Source organism: Hyperoodon ampullatus (genome assembly GCF_949752795.1).
Source record: "Hyperoodon ampullatus genome assembly, chromosome: 4".
Lineage (NCBI taxonomy): Eukaryota > Metazoa > Chordata > Mammalia > Artiodactyla > Ziphiidae > Hyperoodon > Hyperoodon ampullatus.
This window is the reverse complement of record NC_136917.1, coordinates 12,653,460-12,674,721: the sequence shown is the minus strand read 5'-3', so window position 1 is coordinate 12,674,721 and position 21,262 is coordinate 12,653,460. Positions and strand designations below refer to the sequence as shown.

The 21,262-nt window shown below is 43.8% G+C and overlaps 1 protein-coding gene across 6 annotated transcripts in view; it reads right to left on the bottom strand.

Moving 5' to 3' along the window:
* The window catches only part of TENM2 (teneurin transmembrane protein 2), a gene marked incomplete at its 5' end in the record, with an annotated part of 1,007,477 nt that overhangs the window by 166,540 nt on the left and 819,675 nt on the right, over positions 1 to 21,262 (bottom strand). For all 6 annotated transcript variants that reach the window (XM_079702682.1, XM_079702683.1, XM_079702684.1 and 3 more), the window contains 2 exons: positions 919 to 1,113; positions 19,399 to 19,500. In XM_079702682.1, coding sequence (XP_079558808.1) covers positions 919 to 1,113; positions 19,399 to 19,500 — 297 coding nt within the window. The remainder of the gene's footprint in view (positions 1 to 918; positions 1,114 to 19,398; positions 19,501 to 21,262) is intronic.

Sequence of the window (21,262 nt, the reverse complement as noted above, 5' to 3'; positions counted from 1 at the left end):
GGCTGAGTTCCAGTGCCTTACAGGTCCCAACACCTTGCTACCAAATGACTTCCTGAAGCACTAACCAGAACAACTAGGACTAGTTAGAGCTGGCTTCCGAACACCTCCGGAGAGGTGCTCTTTCCCTGTATTCCTATACTTCCTCCCCCAAACCACCCCCCCACCCCCAGCTTCTGATCAGGCTTGGTTTGCCCACGTGTGCTAGCGACCAATTCAAAGCACGCTAGAGTGAGCTCTTCAGGACTCATCAAATCCCAGCCCTCTCACTGCGCGCCCACTCTTCTCTAAGTCTCTGTGATCGTAGGTAACCAGGATCATTTGCCCTACATGGTGTCTCTAAATGACACAGGTACCTATAGTCTTTCAAGCCTGACTGCCTTCTATTGATGTTAATTTTTGCAGAAATATTTACACAGACATATATGGGTCTGAGATGACCAGGAAGAGCTTTAAGAAAAAACAACAAAAAAAGAAAAGAAAACAGCCTTGGGGAAGGGAGGAGGATTAAGGATTCTTGTTTCTTTTTTTCTGGATACCATAATTCCCAATTCAGAGGACTTTAAATAAAGCAGAAAAAAAGAGGAAGATGGGGAAGGGGAAGGAAGAAAAAGGAAAAGAAAGAGCAGGAAGGGGAGGAGAAGCAGAGGGAGACAGAAGACAGAAAAACAGGAGAAAAGGAAAAGGAACTAATTAACATAAAGAAGGGGAAAACAAAACATGTCTTCCAGAGTCAGCCTGCAAGCCTCCTCTCTTGAGTTCTAAAGCTTAAGAAGTCCATCAAAGCCGAGGGGTTTGAAGTGCAAAATGTTGAAACTTCCTTTGCAAAACACGGAGCCAGGACTGGGCTCACTAGCAAAGGTCCAGGCCTGCAAACGCCTCCCGCCCCCATGGCTGCCCAGCCCACCCCTTGGCACTTACCTTCCTCGCAGTGCTTGCCTTTGAAGCCGGCAGAGCAGACACAGTTGCCATCGATGCAGGAGCCATGGCCCCCGCAGGAAGGATCGATGCACTGATTCAAGGGCACATCGCACTCCGCGCCTTTCCAGCCGCTGTAGCACTGGCATGTCCCTTTAGAGTACTGTCCGTTCCCGCTGCACAGGACAGGGCAGGCTGCTGCAAAGAGCAAAGACAGAGCACCAGGTCACAGAGGATGGGGCTGGGGACAGCGCCTGAAGGGCTGTGTCCGTCTAAGGAGGCTGAGCCTGCCGGGCATCTCGGCTTTGCTTGCAGGGCTCTTGGCTGGGGACTTGGGCCACGGAGGTACAGAGCCATCTTCAGATAAACAATAACCACCACAACAAAAATGCTACTAATAACAACTAATGAGAACCTACTGAATAGCACAGGGAACTCTCCTCAATACTCTGTAATGACCTGTACGGGAAAAGAATCTAAAAAAAGAGTGGATATAGCCATATGTATAACTGATTCACTTTGCTGTACAGCAGAAGCTAACACAGCATTGGAAATCAACTATACACCAATAAAAATTAATTTAAAAAATGCTACTAATAACAGCAGTTACCAACTGAATGCTTATTATATGCTGGGCACGGCATAGGATCCTTCACACGCAATTTATTGCTGAATCGTCATGATCACCCAACGAGGTGGGAGGCTAGGATCACGCTCCCATTTTATAGCTGAGGCTCAGATTGGTGAAATTACTTTGCTGGAAATCACAAAGGTCACGAGTAGGGGGGCCCCACTGGAAACCAGGTTGCCTTGACTCTAAGCTGTGCCTTTAACGAAGCTGCATGGACATGCGTGTTGCTGCTGTCGGTAATGGGGATCAGAACCCATTTTGCTGAATATTCTACCCTCAGATTAGTCAACTCCTACTCCTGATAAGTTTATGTTCATTAAAAAGGAAGGGGAGGGTTTCCCTGGTGGCGCAGTGGTTGAGAGTCCGCCTGCCGATGCAGGGGACACGGGTTCGTGCCCCGGTCCGGGAGGATCCCACGTGCCGCGGAGCGGCTGGGCCCGTGAGCCATGGCCGCTGAGCCTGCGCGTCCGGAGCCTGTGCTCCGCAACGGGAAAGGCCACAGCAGTGAGAGGCCCGTGTACAGCGGAAAAAAAAAAGAAAAAAAAAGGAAGGGGATGGGCCACTGTTGAGGCACCATCTCTCTATGCTTCACTTTCCTTATCTAGACCACAGAGAAATAATTGTGCCTACCCCAAAGCATAACATGTGTGATAAAGTATAAAGAGGAAATACGCTTGGCCTTAAAAAAAAAAAAAAAAAAAAGGAAGGGGAGGGCAGGTTGAAGACATGAAATCTCTAGCAGTTCATGTCAGCAGGGACCCTCTTGCCTCTGTTGATAGGAAGAAGGCTGACAATCTGGGGATGGTCTGGTATGAATTACCAACAGTTCTTACCAGTTTGGCCTCAACTGTGCCAATACTGCCCATTTGGAGGTCATCAAGAGTGAGATTTTAGTGGTCACCTTCAGACTTTGGACTCTTCACTTCAGGATTAGTTTGTAAAGAACCTGAATTTCCAACCTGGCTTCCACCATGAGCCTAAAATGAGGGAATGGCTCCAGGCTATGGAACTGGCATTCAGGGACCTTCAGAAATGACCGACAGGGGTGTTTTAACAATTCCTGGTTTACCTGTGATTTTGAATGCACAGGCTCCAAGAATTCTCCAGGTACATGTGTGCCCGCAACTGGAATGGTCTCCCCATCCCCTGACACGATTACATACCTAATTAGATCGCTCCTTAGTAAAGGCCCCATCCACCTTTCCGTGCCCCTTTTGTTGTCATGTTCTATTTAGTTTTTATAGTAATTAATTCTCCTTCTGTGTCTCATTTCCCAAAGATACAGTAAGCTACTCAAGGACAAGACTATGTTTATCACTGTTGATTTCCTTCCAGTGTTGCATTCATCAGTGTTGGCTTGATTGAGTAAATATGTCTGTTATGTTCCTGACATTCAGAGACTCCCAAGTGGTGGGCGTGCGGGCAAAGCAGAAAATGGCCATTTATGAAAGGTGTGGAAAGAACAGTTTCTAGAGCGGACCTCATGTTGTACACACAATGCCTTTTTCTCCTGAAGTGTGTGTTGGTTGTAATTGACCCTAATTGTAAACTGACATGAAACAAAAACATCTCAACAGCTGACCTACGATCCAGGGGCTTTCCCCACCCCCATATTCTATTTTAGAATAGTTGTACAAACAACCATTTCCAGGAGAATTCTTATACTTATGAATCTACCAGAGAAGAAGAATGAGATCAAAAGAGAGAACATCAAAGCTACATGTTAAATTTAGATAAACTCTTTCTAAATGTAGGGAGCATGCCTTCTATTTCCAAGAGACTTGAGCAGAGAGATCTGTAGAGTTGCGACCCATGCTGATTGTCTGAGAGAGGGTAGAGTTCTGAACCAGGGTGCCCAAGATTCAGATTAGAGACTATGCAAATACGAACAAGTATGAGAAATGATGGGCTTTCTCAAAGTATTGAGAGGGCTTCCAGGACAAAGTAAATTGGTTCCATGTCAGTGTCCCATACATAAGACTCATGCTAAGCTTTAGGTCAGGGAGGGGAAATGAGGGCCCATGAGCTACTCGTCTCCCTTCCTGCACCTCTGCAGGGGCAGATCATGGCATCTTGTCCTCCGGAGCCTAGGAAGAGCCTAAAAACCTTCAATGTAGCGCCCTGGCTGGGACTTGGGAGCAGGTGGAGGTGGCAAGAGAAAACTCACTTGCCATTTCTGACCTAGGTAACACTTGTGGGATATCTCCTGGTGGGAAGACTAGAATCAGCATCATTTCTTACCACACTTCTTCCCTTGCACACTCAAACAGGACAACAGGAAGAAGCGTGGCTACCCATGCCTAGTGATAAGAGCTTCCAAGGGCTGTTTCTGACATGAGGGCTCTCTATTGAACTTGCCCTGGATGGCAGAGAAAGTTCCATCCAATCACCACCAGTGGGCTCCCACTGCACTTTCCTTCCACCCAAAAGGTGGAAGAGGGTAGAACGTAAGGAGGAAACAATTATTGTCTTTATTAATTGATAAAATACAGTTAGGATTATTTTCTGTATTCATATTGTAACGGTTTTTCTTCTGCATAAACTCCAAGTGGTGAAAAAAAATTGGATTGTCTAGAAGGTAAGAATGGATTTTATTTAAAACCAGGTGCCTGGGAAGTCAAATTTAAAATATGACCTACTTAAATTACTCAGGGGGAAAAATGTAGAGAATAGTCAGGTCAGGGAGTTCTCCACATTCTAAATGCAGCCTTCCTTCAATATGTTGGCTGTATGCTCACCAGGAGGGTGGTAGAAAATGAAAAACACTGTGATGTTCTCCAGAAAGCAGGGCACTTGACAGGTTCCGCTGATGTCACATAAAAAAAGCAGAAGGCAGGTTAAAGAAGAATGACGCTCTCTAGTAACCCATTTACCATGGGACAGAGGGCAAGTGTCAGATGAGCGCCTTCCAGTGGTCACTGGGCTGACCTGCATGGAGAACTCCTTCCCTTAGGGTGACTGACTCGTCCTCAGACACAACTCAACCCAGAGCATCACAGTATGTAAGGCTCAGCCTGGTCCTCATCTGAGAGGCTGCGCGTGAGGTGGGGACCTCCTGCATTAATAACTTTTCTTATAGTTTTACTATCACTAAATCTACAAGATTTTTTTTTTTTATGACAGGTTATAGGACAAACAATTCTGACTGCACCTGCCTGGAAGTGATATGGAACAGAGGTGGAAAGAATAAGGGTTTTGATGCCAGAAAGACCTGGGTTCAAATCCTGACCCATCACTTGCCAGCCTCAGGATTTTGACAAGATCACTGTACTTCTCTGAGACCCACTTTCCCCATCAAAAAATTCTCTCTCAGAGTTGATGAGAACATTAAGTGTGCTAAAATGCCTGAGGACTCCAAACAGTAGCTGACACCTGGTTTGTAATTAACGCATGTTCCCTTATGAAATTCCAAACTGAATCTCCAGACTGACTTCAAGGGTTAATAAAATTAAAAATGCAGTAGGTCTCAAAGGCACACACACCACCACCACCACCAGAAAAGCATCAAATAATACTAATAGAAAGACATCATCTTTTTCTTCCCCTAGTCTTCTCTGGTTGTGGGCGGGAGATGGTTCTGGAATCACATGTGGAAAGTTTTACATCCCTGTCTCTCTCCCCTGTTCCTAAGGCTTTCCAGGAGCACAGCATTGTACATTCAACTTTCTATTTAAAATTAATTAAAATGTTTGCACAAAGTGACTATTCCCGTTTTACTAAATCTAGTAAATGGAAGCTCTAAGACTTGTGCAGAAGAAAAATATACCACTGCCACTAAGGACTGACAAGTTAACAGGTTGACGACAAAAAGAAATGACACAATTTAGATTCACCTAAATGGTGTAAAGCTCATTTTAATGATCAAGCTGGAGCTTTTTTTTTTTTTCTCCCCCCAAAGTTCTCTGTAAAGGATGAAATGAATTATCAGTGTTATTTACTCAGTCGGAAGTAACAGGACAAGCCACCCGTGTCTGCTGCTTTAAGTTAAATGGGTCCCACCTACTTGGAGCTTACAGTACAGAGACTACCTGGAGAGAAGGTAAAGGGGGTTGAGGAGTCCCAGCCAGCCAGCCAGACAGACAGAGGGAAAAATGCCTGCAACTTGACAAGTCATTTGTGGGCTGGGCTAGATATGCAGAGGGACTTACGAACAATGTGTCTTTTTAAAAATAGGGTTGCCATATGATTCTGCAGTGCCACTTCTGGGCGTATACCCTGACACAACTATAACTCGAAAATATACACGCACCCCAGTGTTCATAGCAGCACTATTTACAATAGCCAAGACATGGAAACCACCTAAATGTCCATCAACTGATGAATGGATGAAGAAGATGTGGTACATATACACAATGGAGTACTACTCAGCCATAGAAAGAACGAAATAATGCCATTTGCAGCAACATGGATAGACCTAGAGATTATCATACTAAGCGAAGTCAGACAGAGAAAGACAAATACCATATGATATCACTTATATGTGGAATATAAAACATAACACAAATAAACTTATTCACAAATCAGAAACAGACTCACAGACACAGAGAACAGACTTCTGGTTGCCAAGGGGGAGGGGAATGGAGGAGGGACGAACTGGGAGTTTGGGATTAGCAGATGCAAACTATTATATACAGGATGGATAAACAACAAGGTCCTACTGTATAGCACAGGGAACTATATTCAATATCCTGTGATAAACCATAATGAAAAGAATATGAAAAAGAATATATACATGTATAACTGAATCACTTTGCTGTACAGCAGAAATTAACACAACATCGTATCTCAACTATACTTCAATAAAATTAAAAAACAAAAACCAAATAATGTGTCTTTTAAAAATGAGTTGAAATCTGATTGAAAACCCTTCTGGAAAAGAGACTTGAGAATACTTGAGCCTAGTACTCTGGGTAAAGTGTTAAAATCGTACTAACAATTGGTTGCCTCACATCCCAGTTAGTCAGTGAACACTTATGAAGAAGCTAATATGTGCTAGTAGCTGGGTTAGGTGGTGGGGAAAGGGACAGAGAAACAAAGATGCCTTGAGTCTCCTGAAGCAATTGAGGATATAATATTTGGATCATGGAGGTGAGGCAAACAAAGTTCAGTGTCCTCGAAACCAAAACTGGTGTCCCGTTGTCTTTCGAGACTGTGGACGTAGCTTGGTGCTCAGCCAAAGTCAGGAAAGGCAAGTTTTGCTTCTTGCTTGATCCTTGCAATTGACAATCTATGGGGCTGGCCTGAAAGTTCGTTCGGGTTTTTCCATAACATCTTACAGTGCGGTGTTAGACACCGTATTTGGCAGACAATAAAGTTTGACCTCTACTGCGCACTATACTCAGAAATAGATCCGATATAGATTAAAGATCCAAATAGAAGAATAAACTACAACAGTATTAGGAAAAATATTGAAGAATAATTTTATTTTCTTGAGAGTGGGATATATAAAAAGACATAAATTCCAGAAACCAAGAAGATCAGATTTGATCACTTAAAATTTAAATCTTCTACATGATAAAGAACACCCTAAACAAAACTGAGGGATGAGCAACACTGGGAAAAAATATTTTCTAACATATTTCACAGAATAAAGTTTGATATATGAAATACACAAAGAGCTCTTACAAATCAATAAAAACAAACGAAATGAAAACCTGGGCAAAGGACATATAAATATAATTATACACTGCCAATAAAAGTATGCAAAGATTCTCAGCTTCATTAGCAATAAGTATAGATAAAAAATGAGAGATAATCCTTGACTTAGATTTAAAAAGATCTATAAGCTTTTATATATAGAATGGATAAACAAGGTCCTACTGTATATAGCACAGAGAACTATACTCAATATCCTATGATAAACCATAATGGAAAAGAATATAAATAAAGAATGTATGTATATGTACAACTGAATCACTTTGCTGTACAACGGAAATTAACACAACACTGTAAATCAACTGTACTTCAATTAAAAAATTAAACAAAAAACCAACAAAACAAATCTAAAAGACTGATAACCCCCAACACTGCCATGGCGGAGGGGAAATGGGCTCTGTCACAGTGGGTAGGGGTTAGAAATCCAAACTAGTTTCTAGGGGGATCACTTGTCCCTATCTGAATAGCTGTCTGGCCTCCCATGCCCAACGGTGAAGCCTGTCGACGCTGGTGCCTAAGTTTTCCCTCCCTATTCAATGGTCAGGACAAGAAAGGACTGTTTTTTGTAGGAAGAGTGAGGAGGTTGGAAAGCAGAACTAAGGAGCAATGACGAAAGTATAAATGCAAAGATCACCAGGCATTCTGTTCACGATGGTCACCTCTGACCAGAACAGCCCCCCACCACCTTCCTGCCTGGACCACTCAGACACTCTAGCTGGTCTCAGGGGAGGGGGGCAAGATCCAGCAGGCCCCCCATGAAGAGAGGAAAGCGAAGGATGCTTCTGACAGACGGGGGCAGAGTCTCCGGCTCAGAGGGCCACAGTTCAGGTGCACCCACTTCCTCATTCCCATTCTGTCAGATGGCATATTAATAAGCCAGGAAGTGATTCAGGGAAGAATTTCCACAAGGACGAAAAACTCATCAGGTGCGTCAGATCTCTGACATTCAGGAGCCATGTGGGGAAAGAAGCACGGGCTGACTTAAGCACGAAAGTATGGATGCTTTAATTAATCCGGGGTGAATTTAATTGCTTTAGTTAAGTGGAAATCGGGTTAAAAATGATGCAGAGCATGCTGGGGTGTGTTAAAAACATGACATATGAGTTGGATGAATCGATAAATTAAAAGTGCACAGATGTTTTAATTAAACCCAGGGAAGTTAACGAAGATCGCAAGAGACTTTTAAGCCTATGATTAATTCAACTCATTTAAAATACCTGTAGAGATATGGGGATGCCTCCATTTTGAGAGTTATAAAAGTTCTCAATCGATAAGTGCTTAAGCTGTCCTTAAAAAAGTTTAAGTTTGTGTGTGTGTGTGTGTGTGTGTGTGTGTGTGTGTGTGAGTGACTGAACAGCATTAATTATATAATGAATATTTAAAATTTTCAGAGTACACAGTAAGCTTTCTGCAGCTCAAGTCCAGATTGAAGTAGCTTTTCATTCTTATTATGCTTTAAGCATTGAGACCAGCTTGCAAATTATTGGTGTCTCGTTATCCACAAGCGTGGGAGCTTCCCCAAGACATGAAGGTCTGTTTATTCATTGCCGTCTCCCCAGCAGGTAGAACAATACCAGGCAGTGTAGGCTTATGAGTTAGCCCGAATTTCCCTTCGTTTTTACCAGCTGTGTAACTATGGACACTATTTTTCACCTCAATTTCCTTATCTTTAAAATGGGACAAAAATTCTGGATGAAAAACCCATGGTGTTTTTAAGAGGATGAAATGAAATAATGCCTGTGAAGTGCCATGTACAATGCCTGGCACATAGTAAGAAATCTATAGATTTGATTTTATTATCATTATTTTTATTAGGAGAAAATTGTTCCAAATCATCACATCATAAAGAGACAAGAGGGGGGAAACACTCTCTTTCCCAGCACCCACCCCAGCTGACCTCTCTAAAGACTTTTTTTTCCCAATACGGAAGTTTTTTCTAAAACCGGAGTACTTCCCCACCTCTGTACGCATTACACCTACAGCAAGTTTCTCCGGGGTTAGGCACTCTGCTTTGTAAGACGGTTCTGCAACTTATCTAGTAGTTTAAAAAGGAAACAAAAAGTTTTTAGTCTCAGAAGCAATTTGACTTGGGGGAGGGCTGACTGAGGTAGGTCCTGCCAAGTGATTTATGTTTGGTGATGCAACAAGCATGGGAAACAGCGGGAGTGGCCACGTTCTAGAGTCATGGACTCACATGAGGGCACCAAATAAAGGGCACTGCAGCTTCCAAACTGGGGAGGCAAGCATCCTCCACACCTGCTTGGCAAGCTGGGGAGAAGTAAGATAAAAGTGGTAGTGCTGCTCCTGTTTAGTTCTCTCTGGGTCATACGAGCAGAGTCCAAGGGCAACGTCATCTAGACTCAGACTTGGATGTGCACATAAGTCATTTGGGGATGCTGGGAGAGTGAGATTCTGATTCAGAGGGTCTGGCATGGGGCCTGAGGGTTTGGATATCTAACAAGCTCTCCAGGCTGATGCTAGCACTCCAGACCTACTCAATCAGAAACTTTGGGGGGCGGGTGGGGAGAAGCCAGCAAGCTGTGAGTTAACAGGTGATTCTGATACATAGGGTTCTAAAGCCATAACTGCGCTAGTACCTTAACTTCTCTGAGCCTCAGTTTCCTTAGCTGTGAAACGGGGATGATAATGATGCATGACGTGAGGATGACATAAGATCACTCTGGTTAAACCCTTTGCACAGTGCCTGGCACGCACTTCGTGCTGAATATACGCAGAGGTTCTTCGACTGTTTTATCAAAGGTGCCTTTGCCAAGTGTGGAGACACTTTCTGCAAAGCACGAACCAAGGGCCCGGCTTCAAACCCCACCTCCTGGGTTCTTGCTGCCAAGGAATCCCTGCACATTTTCTCAGGTCCAGGGTGGGACGAAGGAGAGGTGGGATTCAGCCTCGAACTGCAATGGGTGGTGGAATGGCTCCCGTGGGCAGCAGCCATGGCCCCTGGCCTGTCTGCATTACAGGAGATTGCGGGGAGCAGCTGGGGTGGCAGAGGAAGACAGGTGTGAAAGATGGAGGGTCTGAAGGAACATCCTAGGTGGTTCCAGGAAGGACAGGTGGGATCTGATCATCTTTCACTGGGAGAGGTGAGGCCAGCTGTGAAAGGGGAAAGTGGCTTCTTTGCAAAGGATGCTCTGAGGAGAGCATTTCTGGGGTGGTGGGGAGGACCCCTACACCTTTGGTGGGGATGAAGGGGCTTGTCATCTCTCTCCTGAGCGCAGACGTCCACTAGGGGAGGAACTGATGGGGAGACGGAAAAGCGGTGGGCGGGGGTGGGCAGTGAAGCCAGCCAGGAGAGTCAGGCGGCTGCGCTGTCTGCGAGGGCTTTGAGAGTGAGTGGTCACTGCCCACCTTTTAGGGGATCTTCCTGCCAAGTTAGGAAAACCAAGTAAGGGCCATAAGCCTCAAAGTCAGCCAGACATGGCCTCAAAATCTAGCCTGCAGTGTGACCTTCGGCAAGTAGCTTATTTTCTCTAAGTCTCTGTTTCTCCTGTAAAATAGGGATAATAACAATGATTTCAAAGGCTTGTGAAGATTAATGCTGGCTAATATTTATGGAGCATTTAATACATGCCGAGCATGGTTCTACATGCTTTACACGCATTTACTTTTTAGTCCTCACAGCAATCCATCAGGTGGTATTGCTACTGCCCCCATTTTATGGATGAGACAACAAAGGCCCAGAGAGGTTAAGTAATTTTCTAAAATGGGAACAGTTAACTAGAGGAGCATGGATTCAAACCTAGCCAATTCAAACTCTGCAGCTTCCATTCTTAATAGCTTTGTCCTTCTGAGATGATGCAGGTAAACTGCAGAACAAAGGGTATTTCTTTTCTGTAAACTCTTGTTGGTTCCTCCTTTTCTTCATTCCTCCATTTTCCCTCCCTCACTTGCTCTCTCCCTTCCTTCATTGAAAGTTGTGTCTCGATGTTGGCTGATGTATCCCTGTGTGATGAATCCAACAAATCTGAATCTTGTTTTCTAGCATTCACTTTGTCTTGTACATTTTCCAGCAATGTTTTCATCTGTATGATCCTTGACCCCTAAATTCAAGCCCCTAGACATTTAGAGAGCACTTACTATCTCCTGGGTGCCAAACTAGGTGCAGGGAGATACAAAGAAAACGGCTGGAAGCTTGTGATCCAGTGGGAGAAACCGATGTAACCCCCCAGCTAGAACATGGCACAGTATGAAGGGCCACTGCCAAGGTGTCGCCAAGTCCTGTGTGACTGCAGGGTTCTCTCTGTGGGTGCATCAGGGAGGTGGTGACCTGGGAGCTTGGTCCTCAAGCATCAGGAGCCGTTTGATAGGAAAGTTTGGGAAGGATGAGAACATTCCAGCCAAGAAAATGGCATGAGTAGAGAGAAAGAAGCAGGGCCGTGGTGTCTAGGAGGGAAAAGTAGCTGGACTCTATGGTGTATGGGACTTAGTGGGAGATGGTGCCAAAGGAGCGCAGATCATGCAAGACCCTGAAGCTCATTCTAAGAAATATGTTTATTTATTCTCAGCCTACGGCCCCTGACCACCAGCATCAGGGCCCTCCTGGAGGATAATTAAAAATGTTCATGTGCCTGAGCTACACACCAGTCCTACTGCTTCAGAACCGGCTGGCATGGGGGAAGACCCTGGGAATACGCATTTATAACAATCTCCCCAGGTAAATGTCTTTAAACCAAAGATTGACAACCATTGTGGGAGGCAACGGGGAGCCACTGAAGGTGTTTGGGGAGAGAGTATCATGCTCCTAAGAGCTCTGGGAGAACGCCACAGGTGGTGAGCAGGAGGAATGCCATCAGGGAGAGCTGGTGGCCAAGTGAACAGGGCAGTGGCTGTGAGGATAGGAGAACAATGGGTTGAAGGTCGATGAAATAGGAGTTGGCAAGTGATAAGAGGAGGGAGGTGACAGAATGTCCCAGCTTGGGGCTGGGAGGACAGTGGCTCAGAGCAACAGGCTCCGATGTCAGACAGACTTGGTTTCAAATGCCTGCTTTGCCACTCTCTACCTAGTAAACCCTGGTTTCCTCTCCTTAAGATTTCTGGGGTTCAAACCCAAATCCTAGTGTGCAACGGCCACACAAACTTGCAAAGCACGTCTTCCTTACACCTCACATCTTCTTCATTCCTCCATTTTCCCTTCCTCACTTGCTCTCTCTCTTCCTTCATTGAAAGTTGTGTCTCGATGTTGGCTGATGTATCCCTGTGTGATTAATCCAACAAATTTGAATCTTGTTTTCTAGCATTCACTTTGTCTTGTACATTTTCCAGCAATGTTTTCATCTGTATGATCCTTGACCCCTAAATTCAAGCCCCTAGACATTCAAGCCCTTATCCCCTCATGGCTGGTCTAGTGTTAAGAGGGCAGGCCAGATTGCTTGGTTTGAATCCTAGTAATACCACTTATGAGCTGAGTGATCTTGAGCGTGTTACTTAACCTCTCTGTGTTTCATTTTCCTCCTCTGTAAAAGGGGATAATAGGCATCTATAAAATAGGACAATTAATGATTCAGTGAGATAATTATGCAGTTGCTTAGTGCAGTGGTTGGCTCATAGTAAAAACTCAATAAATGTCAGCAATGATGACAATGCTGATGATGATTTGACTTTGTGCTAGCACTTGGCCGAGAAGGACTGAGTAGTGGGTACGTTTGCCAGATAATGGGAGAAAAATGGCAAGATCCCCATTCTGTTTTTTCAAGGCTCCACAGAAACTGGGTAGGAGCAGAGACCAACCCCCAGAAAGAAGACTTCATGTTCCCGTGGTTGTGGCATTTCTGGGCCTCCCCTGACAGCTGATCAGCAGTGGGCGTTGTCATTTCTAAATCGCTATTAAACACACATTACCGAACAAGGAAGGCTCTGGTGTGTTAAGTTTCTACTGCAGGTTGGGGCCTTAAGCTCAGCACCAAATATGCCATCTGAGAAGCCAGTGTCACAACAAGATCATCAGAAGCCTTGGATGTCTTCTGAAAGGCAAAACTGCTTTAAACGCGACCCAAGGAAGCATCTTAAGTCATTGAGAGACCTTTCAATAAAAGTCAATGAAAGAAAAAGGAATCAGAGTTAAAAAGCATCTAGCCCACAACAAATAGCATAGAAGTATAGTAATGAGAAAGTCATGCAAGGGGATTAGTAATAACAGAAAAAACCATAAACTAAACAATAACTGAATTATAAGCACGGTTCTAGCTGGACAAGAGAGGCACCTGATGGAAAATGCTACAAGTTATTGGGAAAGAAACGCCATTTTTCCTCAAGCTCTGAATCTGAACAGATTGTTTATTGCATTAAACAATTAATTAAATTCTATGCTAGAAGACACTATTCAGTGTAGCTCCTTTACTAGACTCTCCCTCCATGGAATTTTCTTCACATTCCCCGATACTAATTGACTATTTTCATAGATCCACACTTTGTTGCTTCATGAACTTCCTTATCTTCTCCTTAATAACATCTATAGCATTCAGAGCCCACAACCCAGCATTTTGGACTTATACGCTTACATTTCCCACTCACTTATCACGTGCATCCATCAGACCGGAAGCTCTCAGAAGGCAGGCCCTGGCGTTCTTGCCCATCATTGTATTTCTGGTGCTTAGTTCAGGCATATGATAAGCGTTTGCTGGATGCATGAATAAGTTTGGTCCCCTTGACTGATTTGGAACAAGGTGTTAGAACCCTCATACATTCTTTTGGGGTGAGGGTCAGTTCCACTTTGACATCTGAGCCCCTCGGAGCCCCCAGTTTGGTGGGGGCTGAGGAATGAACGCCCTGCAAATTCATGCTGACTGCTTCCTCCATTCACTGCGAGGATGTCTTCGGATGCCTGATGCAGACTGGCAGGTTTATCAGGAGACAAGGAGCTGTCGTCTGCACCGCACATCTGAGGGCACGGGAGACGCAGCATGAGGTCAGGAGAGTAAATCCGCATTTCTGTCACTTGGACATACACCCGGCCGCTTGGATGTGATGGGAATCTCGCTTGCTAATGTGGCGAATTCTCCCTCTGGCAGGAGGGCCTGAGTCTGCTGGCTGCCTGCAGTAGTAGAAACTGGCAGACCCGAGGCATCCTGGGCACAGCTGGCAGTGCAGGAACAAAGGGGAATGCGAGTTTGTGATGCGGGTGGACCTGGGCTTGGGCCCTCCTAAGGGCTTTTATCAAGAAAGAAGGGGGGCCTCCCTGGTGGCGCAGTGGTTGAGAGTCCGCCTGCCGATGCAGGGGATACGGGTTCGTGCCCCGGTCTGGGAGGATCCCATATGCCGCGGAGCGGCTGGGCCCGTGAGCCATGGCTGCTGAGCCTGCGCATCCGGAGCCTGTGCTCCGCAACGGGAGAGGCCACAACAGTGAGAGGCCCGCGTACCACAAAAAAAAAAAAAAAAAAAAAAAAAAAAAAAAAAGAAAGAAGGGACATGATTGTGGGCCATGGCCGGGAGACGGCATGCACTGTTCAGGGTAGCAGGGGCCTCGGGACCAGCTGTCTCTCCTCTCTGCACTTGCTAGATCGATTACCTCACCCTGGCTGCTCCAGGTCACTCCCCGCTAACACCTACGAGCTTCCTGGGCTCAAAAGTTGTTTGTGAGTAGCAATGAGTCATAGTCACTGACAGACTGTGCTGGACGAACGGGATACGGCCACCCAAGCATCTCTGCCTTATGCGTGAGGGTTGAGGAGAAGGTACACACATGCTCACACCCGAAACCACACATACCCTCACACACACAACCACATTTGAATCTTTTTCTTGTTAAAGATCAGAAATGCGTCTTTGATAGGATTCACTGAGGAGGACACAGCATCTTGTGAAAAATGCAGAACTTCCATCTAATCACGAGTAAACATGAGACAAACCCACATCCAGGGCCAAGCTAAAAAATACCTGACCAGTGCTCTTCAAGACGGTCAAGGTCATGAAAGACAAGAAAAGAGTGAGGAGCCCTCGCAGATTGGAGGGGACTAAGGAGACATGACAACTAAACACAAGGTGGGATCTCGACCAGAAAAAAAAAAGGGCAAAATTAGAAACAAGTCTGTGAATTAGTCAATAGCATCGATCAATGTTAATTTCCTGGTTTCACTAACTGAACTTTGATAATTTAAAATGTTGACATTAGGGGAAGCTGAGTGAACTCTGGGAACTCTATGTGTTCTTTTTTGCAACTTGACTGCAAGACAAAAATGCTTTTAATATAAAAAGCTTAAAATATTGGGGGGGTGGTTAAAATAGGATTTATCTCACATTGTTGATATGAGAACAGATAAGATAGTATGTATTATGTACTTACACAATGCCTGGTACATCTTTAATACGTAATAACTATTAGTTGTTATTAAAACTATCCGAAATGGAGGCTTAATCGACCACAAGTAAACCAGGAGCTAATCATTAGGTTTACCCACTTGAAGCTGGTAGAGTTAAATCTGTGTGCCTATTTTTACTGGGTGCTCACTATATCGCAAAGGTGTAGGTAGTGAATTTTGTTATTTTCAGGAGCCCATGCTTAGGAGATGAGATGCTCAAGGCTTGAATTTATCTAGGAGCCAGGCTGCTTCACATGTGCTATATATATAGTAGGACCCAATTTGGGGATTCTTGATGTGAAATGAATGTGTGAGAAGCTGACTGGGATTGATTGCTCAGGGCAGTGCAAAGATTCCTTTCTCGAATGCAAATCAAAACTCCAATGAGGTATCACCTCACACCAGTCAGAACAGCCATCATTAAAAAGTCTACAAATAACAAATGCTGGAGAGGGTGTGGAGAAAAGGGAACGCTCCTACACTGTTGGTGAGAATGTTAATGGTGCAGCCACTATGGAGAACAGTATGGAGGTTACTCAAAAAACTAAAAGTAGAGTTGTCATATGAGCTAGCAATCCCTCTCCTGGGCATATATCTGGACGAAACTGTAATTCAAAAAGATACATGCACTCTATGTTCATAGCACACTATTTACAATAGCCAAGACATGGAAAAAATCTAAATGTCCATCAACAGATGAATGGATAAAGATGTGGTATATATATATATATATATATATATATATATATATATATATATATATATATGATGGAATATGACTCAGCCATAAAAAAGAATGAAATAATACGATTTGCAGCAATATGGATGGACCTAGAGATTATCATACTAAGCCAATAAGTCAGAAAGAGAAAGACAAATACCATATGATATCACTTACATGAACCTAAAATATGACACAAATGGACATATCTACAAAACAGAAACAGACTCACAGACATAGAGATCAGACTTGTGGTTGCCAAGGCAGAGGGGGAGGTGGGGAAGGGATGGATTGGGAGTTTGGGATGAGCAGATGCAAACTACTATATATAGGATGGATAAACAACAAGGTCCTATAGGACGGATAAACAACAAGGTCCTACTGTATAGCACAGGGAACTATATTCAATATCCACTGATAAACCATAATGGAAAAGAATATGAAAAAAAATATATATAAAACTGAATCACTTTGCTGTACACCAGAAACCAACACAACATTGTAAATCAATTATACTTCAATAAAATTTTTTAAAAAGGGAAATATTCCTTTCTCAGTAGATTTAAAGGCGGCACTAACATTTCCTATTTATTGCAATGGATTCCAATTTTCTCTTTTTTAACTTTTCATTTTGACCTGAGTCCTTTTAAAATAAATTCATCTGTGTAAACCTAATGGGTAGACTCAAAGAAATATGTGAAGGAAATAAAGATTCTGATGGCCCACGAATTTGGCAACAAACATAAAGGTGGTACATGAAAGAGCAAAGTGTGGGAAACAAGGGTTTAGAGCGTTTCCAAACACCATCATTGTTAATGAAGTAGCTTAAATTTCAAAAATACTAAGGAAGCAACATCTTTAGGGCAAAGCGGTAGAAGCTTACTCCTGACATTCTTAAGCCAACTTTGCCAAGAATAAATGGGGAAACAAGGAGAAAGCAATTTTAATCTCTAAACGCTTCCATTTTGTCCACTGTAGGCATCAACAGCTGAATTAAAATACATACAAGTTCAGAGGCCGATTTCAGGAACAGCTTCTGAGGATGCAGGAGGAACTACTCTTAACAGCCACTCGATATTTGTTTCGTGAGGATCAATTATATACCGTGGCTAATGCATGCTCGGAGCGCGCGCCTGGCCACAGTACAGGTGGTGAATGCAAAACGCACACTGAGAGGCCTTTTAAGCAGCTAAATGCACACCCCATTACAGATCCATAATGCAGAATGGACGCTCATCTGCAAATGGATCGAGAGTGAAGAGTTCTTAAATGGCTGGGGTACTTAGGGCTGAAAGGCTGATCCCTGGATGTGCAGTCAGAGCACACACGGTTTGGGGGATTAATAATACATTGATGTGTGTCAGTGTTAATATACATTTACAGCTCACAGGCCCTGCAGCTGAGGGTTCAGCCCATTTGCAGCCAAAGAAAAAAGGACTATTCTGTCCTTCCTCTCATTAAGGCCTTCACTCCTAGGAAATTAGATTACGCAAGGAAAGCCATTCGAATGCTACTGAGGTTTTCCCTCCTTTAAAGCCTTCGCTCTGAAAAGTACATGGCACTGTGCGGCAGGGTGTCATCTACCTGCCTCATCAGGGCCCTTCAGAACCGGAGCAAAGGGCTGGCTGCGAGGAACACCAGACTCCAGTGTCTGCTTGGGCACGTGTCCACATGCCCCCCGGCAGAGCGTGCCAAGGTGAAAAGCAGCCAAGAGAACGGTCTGGTGGCTTCGTACTCTCTTCTCCTTTTGTATCTGACAGGTTTACCAAACCTTTATGAATGTATCCATAGGTGGTGTCATCTAAGAATGAGTCTCACACACGTGCAACCAAATCCAGAACTTCAGGCACTTAAAAGAGTCCTATTCACTGATCAGTCAGCATTCAGAAGGTTGGGGATTGCAAATCTTTGAAATACTGTGAATATCTGAAATACGATTTTCCCAAGCCATTGTGATTTAGCTTTTCCAGAGCGGCTTGATTAATGACTGCCTCTCTCTCAGAACGTCAAGGTAGGATGGTCTTTTAATGAAGAGCACATAAAAGGATGAAAATATTATATGAATGTATAAGTAAATATACTATGACATATGTAAATAAAAGATGGTAAAACTAAACCCTCCGAGAGCTCACAATGTGTTCTGCTAAGAGCTTGGGGTGTGTTCTTGCATTCCATCCTCACAATGAATTTAGGAAGGAATTCCCCACTTTCCCAGAGGAGGAAACGGAGATTCAGAAATGTTAGATCACTTGCTCAAGATCACAGAGATCCTGAATGGCTGAGCTCGGGATTGGAACCCAGGAATTCCTGACTTCTGAGCAAGGGCCTGGAACCTCTCCATCACTGTTTTTCAGACGCACTGGTGGGTGGGGAATCAGTGTAGTCAGTGTATTTCATTTTTAAAAGTGAAACAGTACAGAATAGAAAAGAAACATGAAGTGTTGTTTGTGAAAATCTCATTTTAATTTTACGGTTGTATTTATCTAGAATGTATACTTGTGTGTGTGTGTGCACAGACCATGTCTAAAAAGTGTGAGAAACTCTGCTCTCCACTGTACTCGCCTGTGATCGCACTGCTTGAAGGTCAAGCTCAAGGTCTCTTGCTAGCTAGGTATGCAGCCCTAAGTCCTCTGTTCTTGTGAGAGTCATTTTCTTTCTTATAATACTTTCCCCCCAAGAATCCCAGGGCCCCCATCATTCTGTGCAAAGCAGTGTAGATAAATTAATAATACAATTTAAAACCAATTCCACCAAGATAAATAGCACTTCCTAGATTAAGAGCATAGCTGGCCAGAATGAATGAAATTTACTAACCCTGAGATGCTTAATCTTCCATTACATGGACGTTAATGATTATAAGAGAGGAGTGATGGTAATTCACTTCTGCTTTTACAGGAAATCTAACCGTCTCATTTTTAGCAAATCTCTCTTCTCAGCATACCTCAATGGCAAGGATACCTGTCCTGCTCTTATAGGTATATTGGCCAGTTGTCATACATCGAAGTCTACTCTTTGCCCAAGCATTAGGACGTGTAGCATGCACGGGTTTACAAGATATCCCAGTGGAATTTGCTGGGGAGGCTACTTTGGTGCCCTTTCTCCCACCCCTTTTGAGAAGCCTATTTTCTATTTTCCAGGCATAGCATGGAAGTGGTGGTAAATACCTTTAGCACAGTCTACTCCTAGAAATCCTGGAAAGCAGTGACACAGCCCGGACACACATTCGCCATTCCCATGGCAGTTACGTGGACAGTCCTGCACTGAATCTGAAAAAGAGAGAAATTGAACAATTACTTTTTTCTCTGCCTGCTGGTGAAGCAATTTAATAGTCAGCCATCCACTGTTTTTCAGGAGCAGTGGTAGTAACCTCAGATGCCTACAGAGGACCGGTAGGGAGAAGTGAGTGAAGGAGAAGAGGGATGCGTGGGGACTAGGGCAACTTGAACAATGCATGGATGTAACCACTGCTCTCCATGTGAGTAGCCCAGGCAGGAATATGGGGCTAATACTGCTGCAATTTTTGCTTTTTCAAAAGAAACTGCTTATCTGGATTTAAAAACTACAATTTTCCAAGAGTGAACGCTGGCAAGTTTTTAAACACTGCAAGCCCCACCCTGCCCCAATATCATCCTGTCAATCTGAGATTTGGTCTGAGATGTGGGATATCAGCTTTTAGCCTTAGGGATAGAGAGTGATTCTCCAAATGACAGTGGTGGCTCCTGATCTCAGATTTATAGAGTAAAAAAATCCCCTGCGTTAAAGAAAGAGAAGTCTAAATACGTAAGGGTGATCAATTTTGCCATGATTTGGGGATTCATTAAGTAGTAGGTTTGGGGTGGTACAAAAGGCCTTTTATGCCTAGCTTTTTGCAGATCTTATTTTTCATGAAATTCAATTAGCTCACCCTTGTTCTAACCTGTAGAGCCATCTTATTTCGTGATTTACCTTGCTATGTGTACTCTCAAGTAATGCCTTCAAAGGGATCATTTTGGAACTTTTTCATGTTGATTTGGGTCTGCACAGAAGTAGTCATACTCTTTTAAAATTATGATTATTATTAACCTAATTTTGCCTTACATTCAAATAAACACATTTAGACTTTCAGGTTCTAAATTACTAAGATGATCAAAAGCCACTATGCCCCAAAGATGACATGACACAGTCCTTGGGGAATTGGGGACATTGGCTTGGTGATATGCATGAAAGACTAGGAAGTCTAATTGCCCCTAATGGAGTCACCTGTGAATGGTAAGGGAGGTTTTCCTTTAAACCGAATTTCCCATTTATTCCCACTCTGGACTGAAAAACCAAACCACGCTGTAGTGCTTTCTTTCTATAGTGCTTCACTTCTCAGCTCTCTTCTTCCAGAATCCGGGTGTGGTTGGTTTCTGGCACTAGGCGAACTCAATCAGTGTATCTGCTTTTCCAAAATCAGTATCAAGCCAATTTATTTTCTTCTTCTCCTTTTTTTTTTGGCTGCATTGCGTGGCTTGAGGATCTTAGTTCCCTGACGAGAGATTGAACCCGAGCCCTCAGCAGTGAAAGTGCAGAGTCCTAACCACTGGACTGCCAGGGAATTTCCAAGCCAATGTCTTTAGGGTCTAACAATTATCACTGCAGGCTCAACTCCCTGAGGTTGGCAGAATAAAGGTGGGCTGAGAAGCATCCAAGTGGCTGTCGATTTGTTTCATCTATTCATCCTCCCTTCCTTCTTTCATTCAAAAAGCATTAGGTTGAATCATACGAAGTAGCTGCTTTTGCAGGTCAAAAAGCAATTTCACATGATGTTAGGAGACAATTTGCCATGGGTGTCTTGTGTTCCTGAATGTGTTATGAGCAGAGGCACTGACTCCTTAGCTCTGGACTATCTTTTTTGAAAGGCTGTCTGTATAGCGAACAGCCTTGGGAGATAGAGACAGTGTCTGTCTCCAGAGCAAAGGGCAAGTTTAGTTACTGTCCAGTATAAATAAAGATAATGTTTCCCTCTGGAGAAAAGAATGAGCAGGCTCACCGCCCATTTGGAGACTC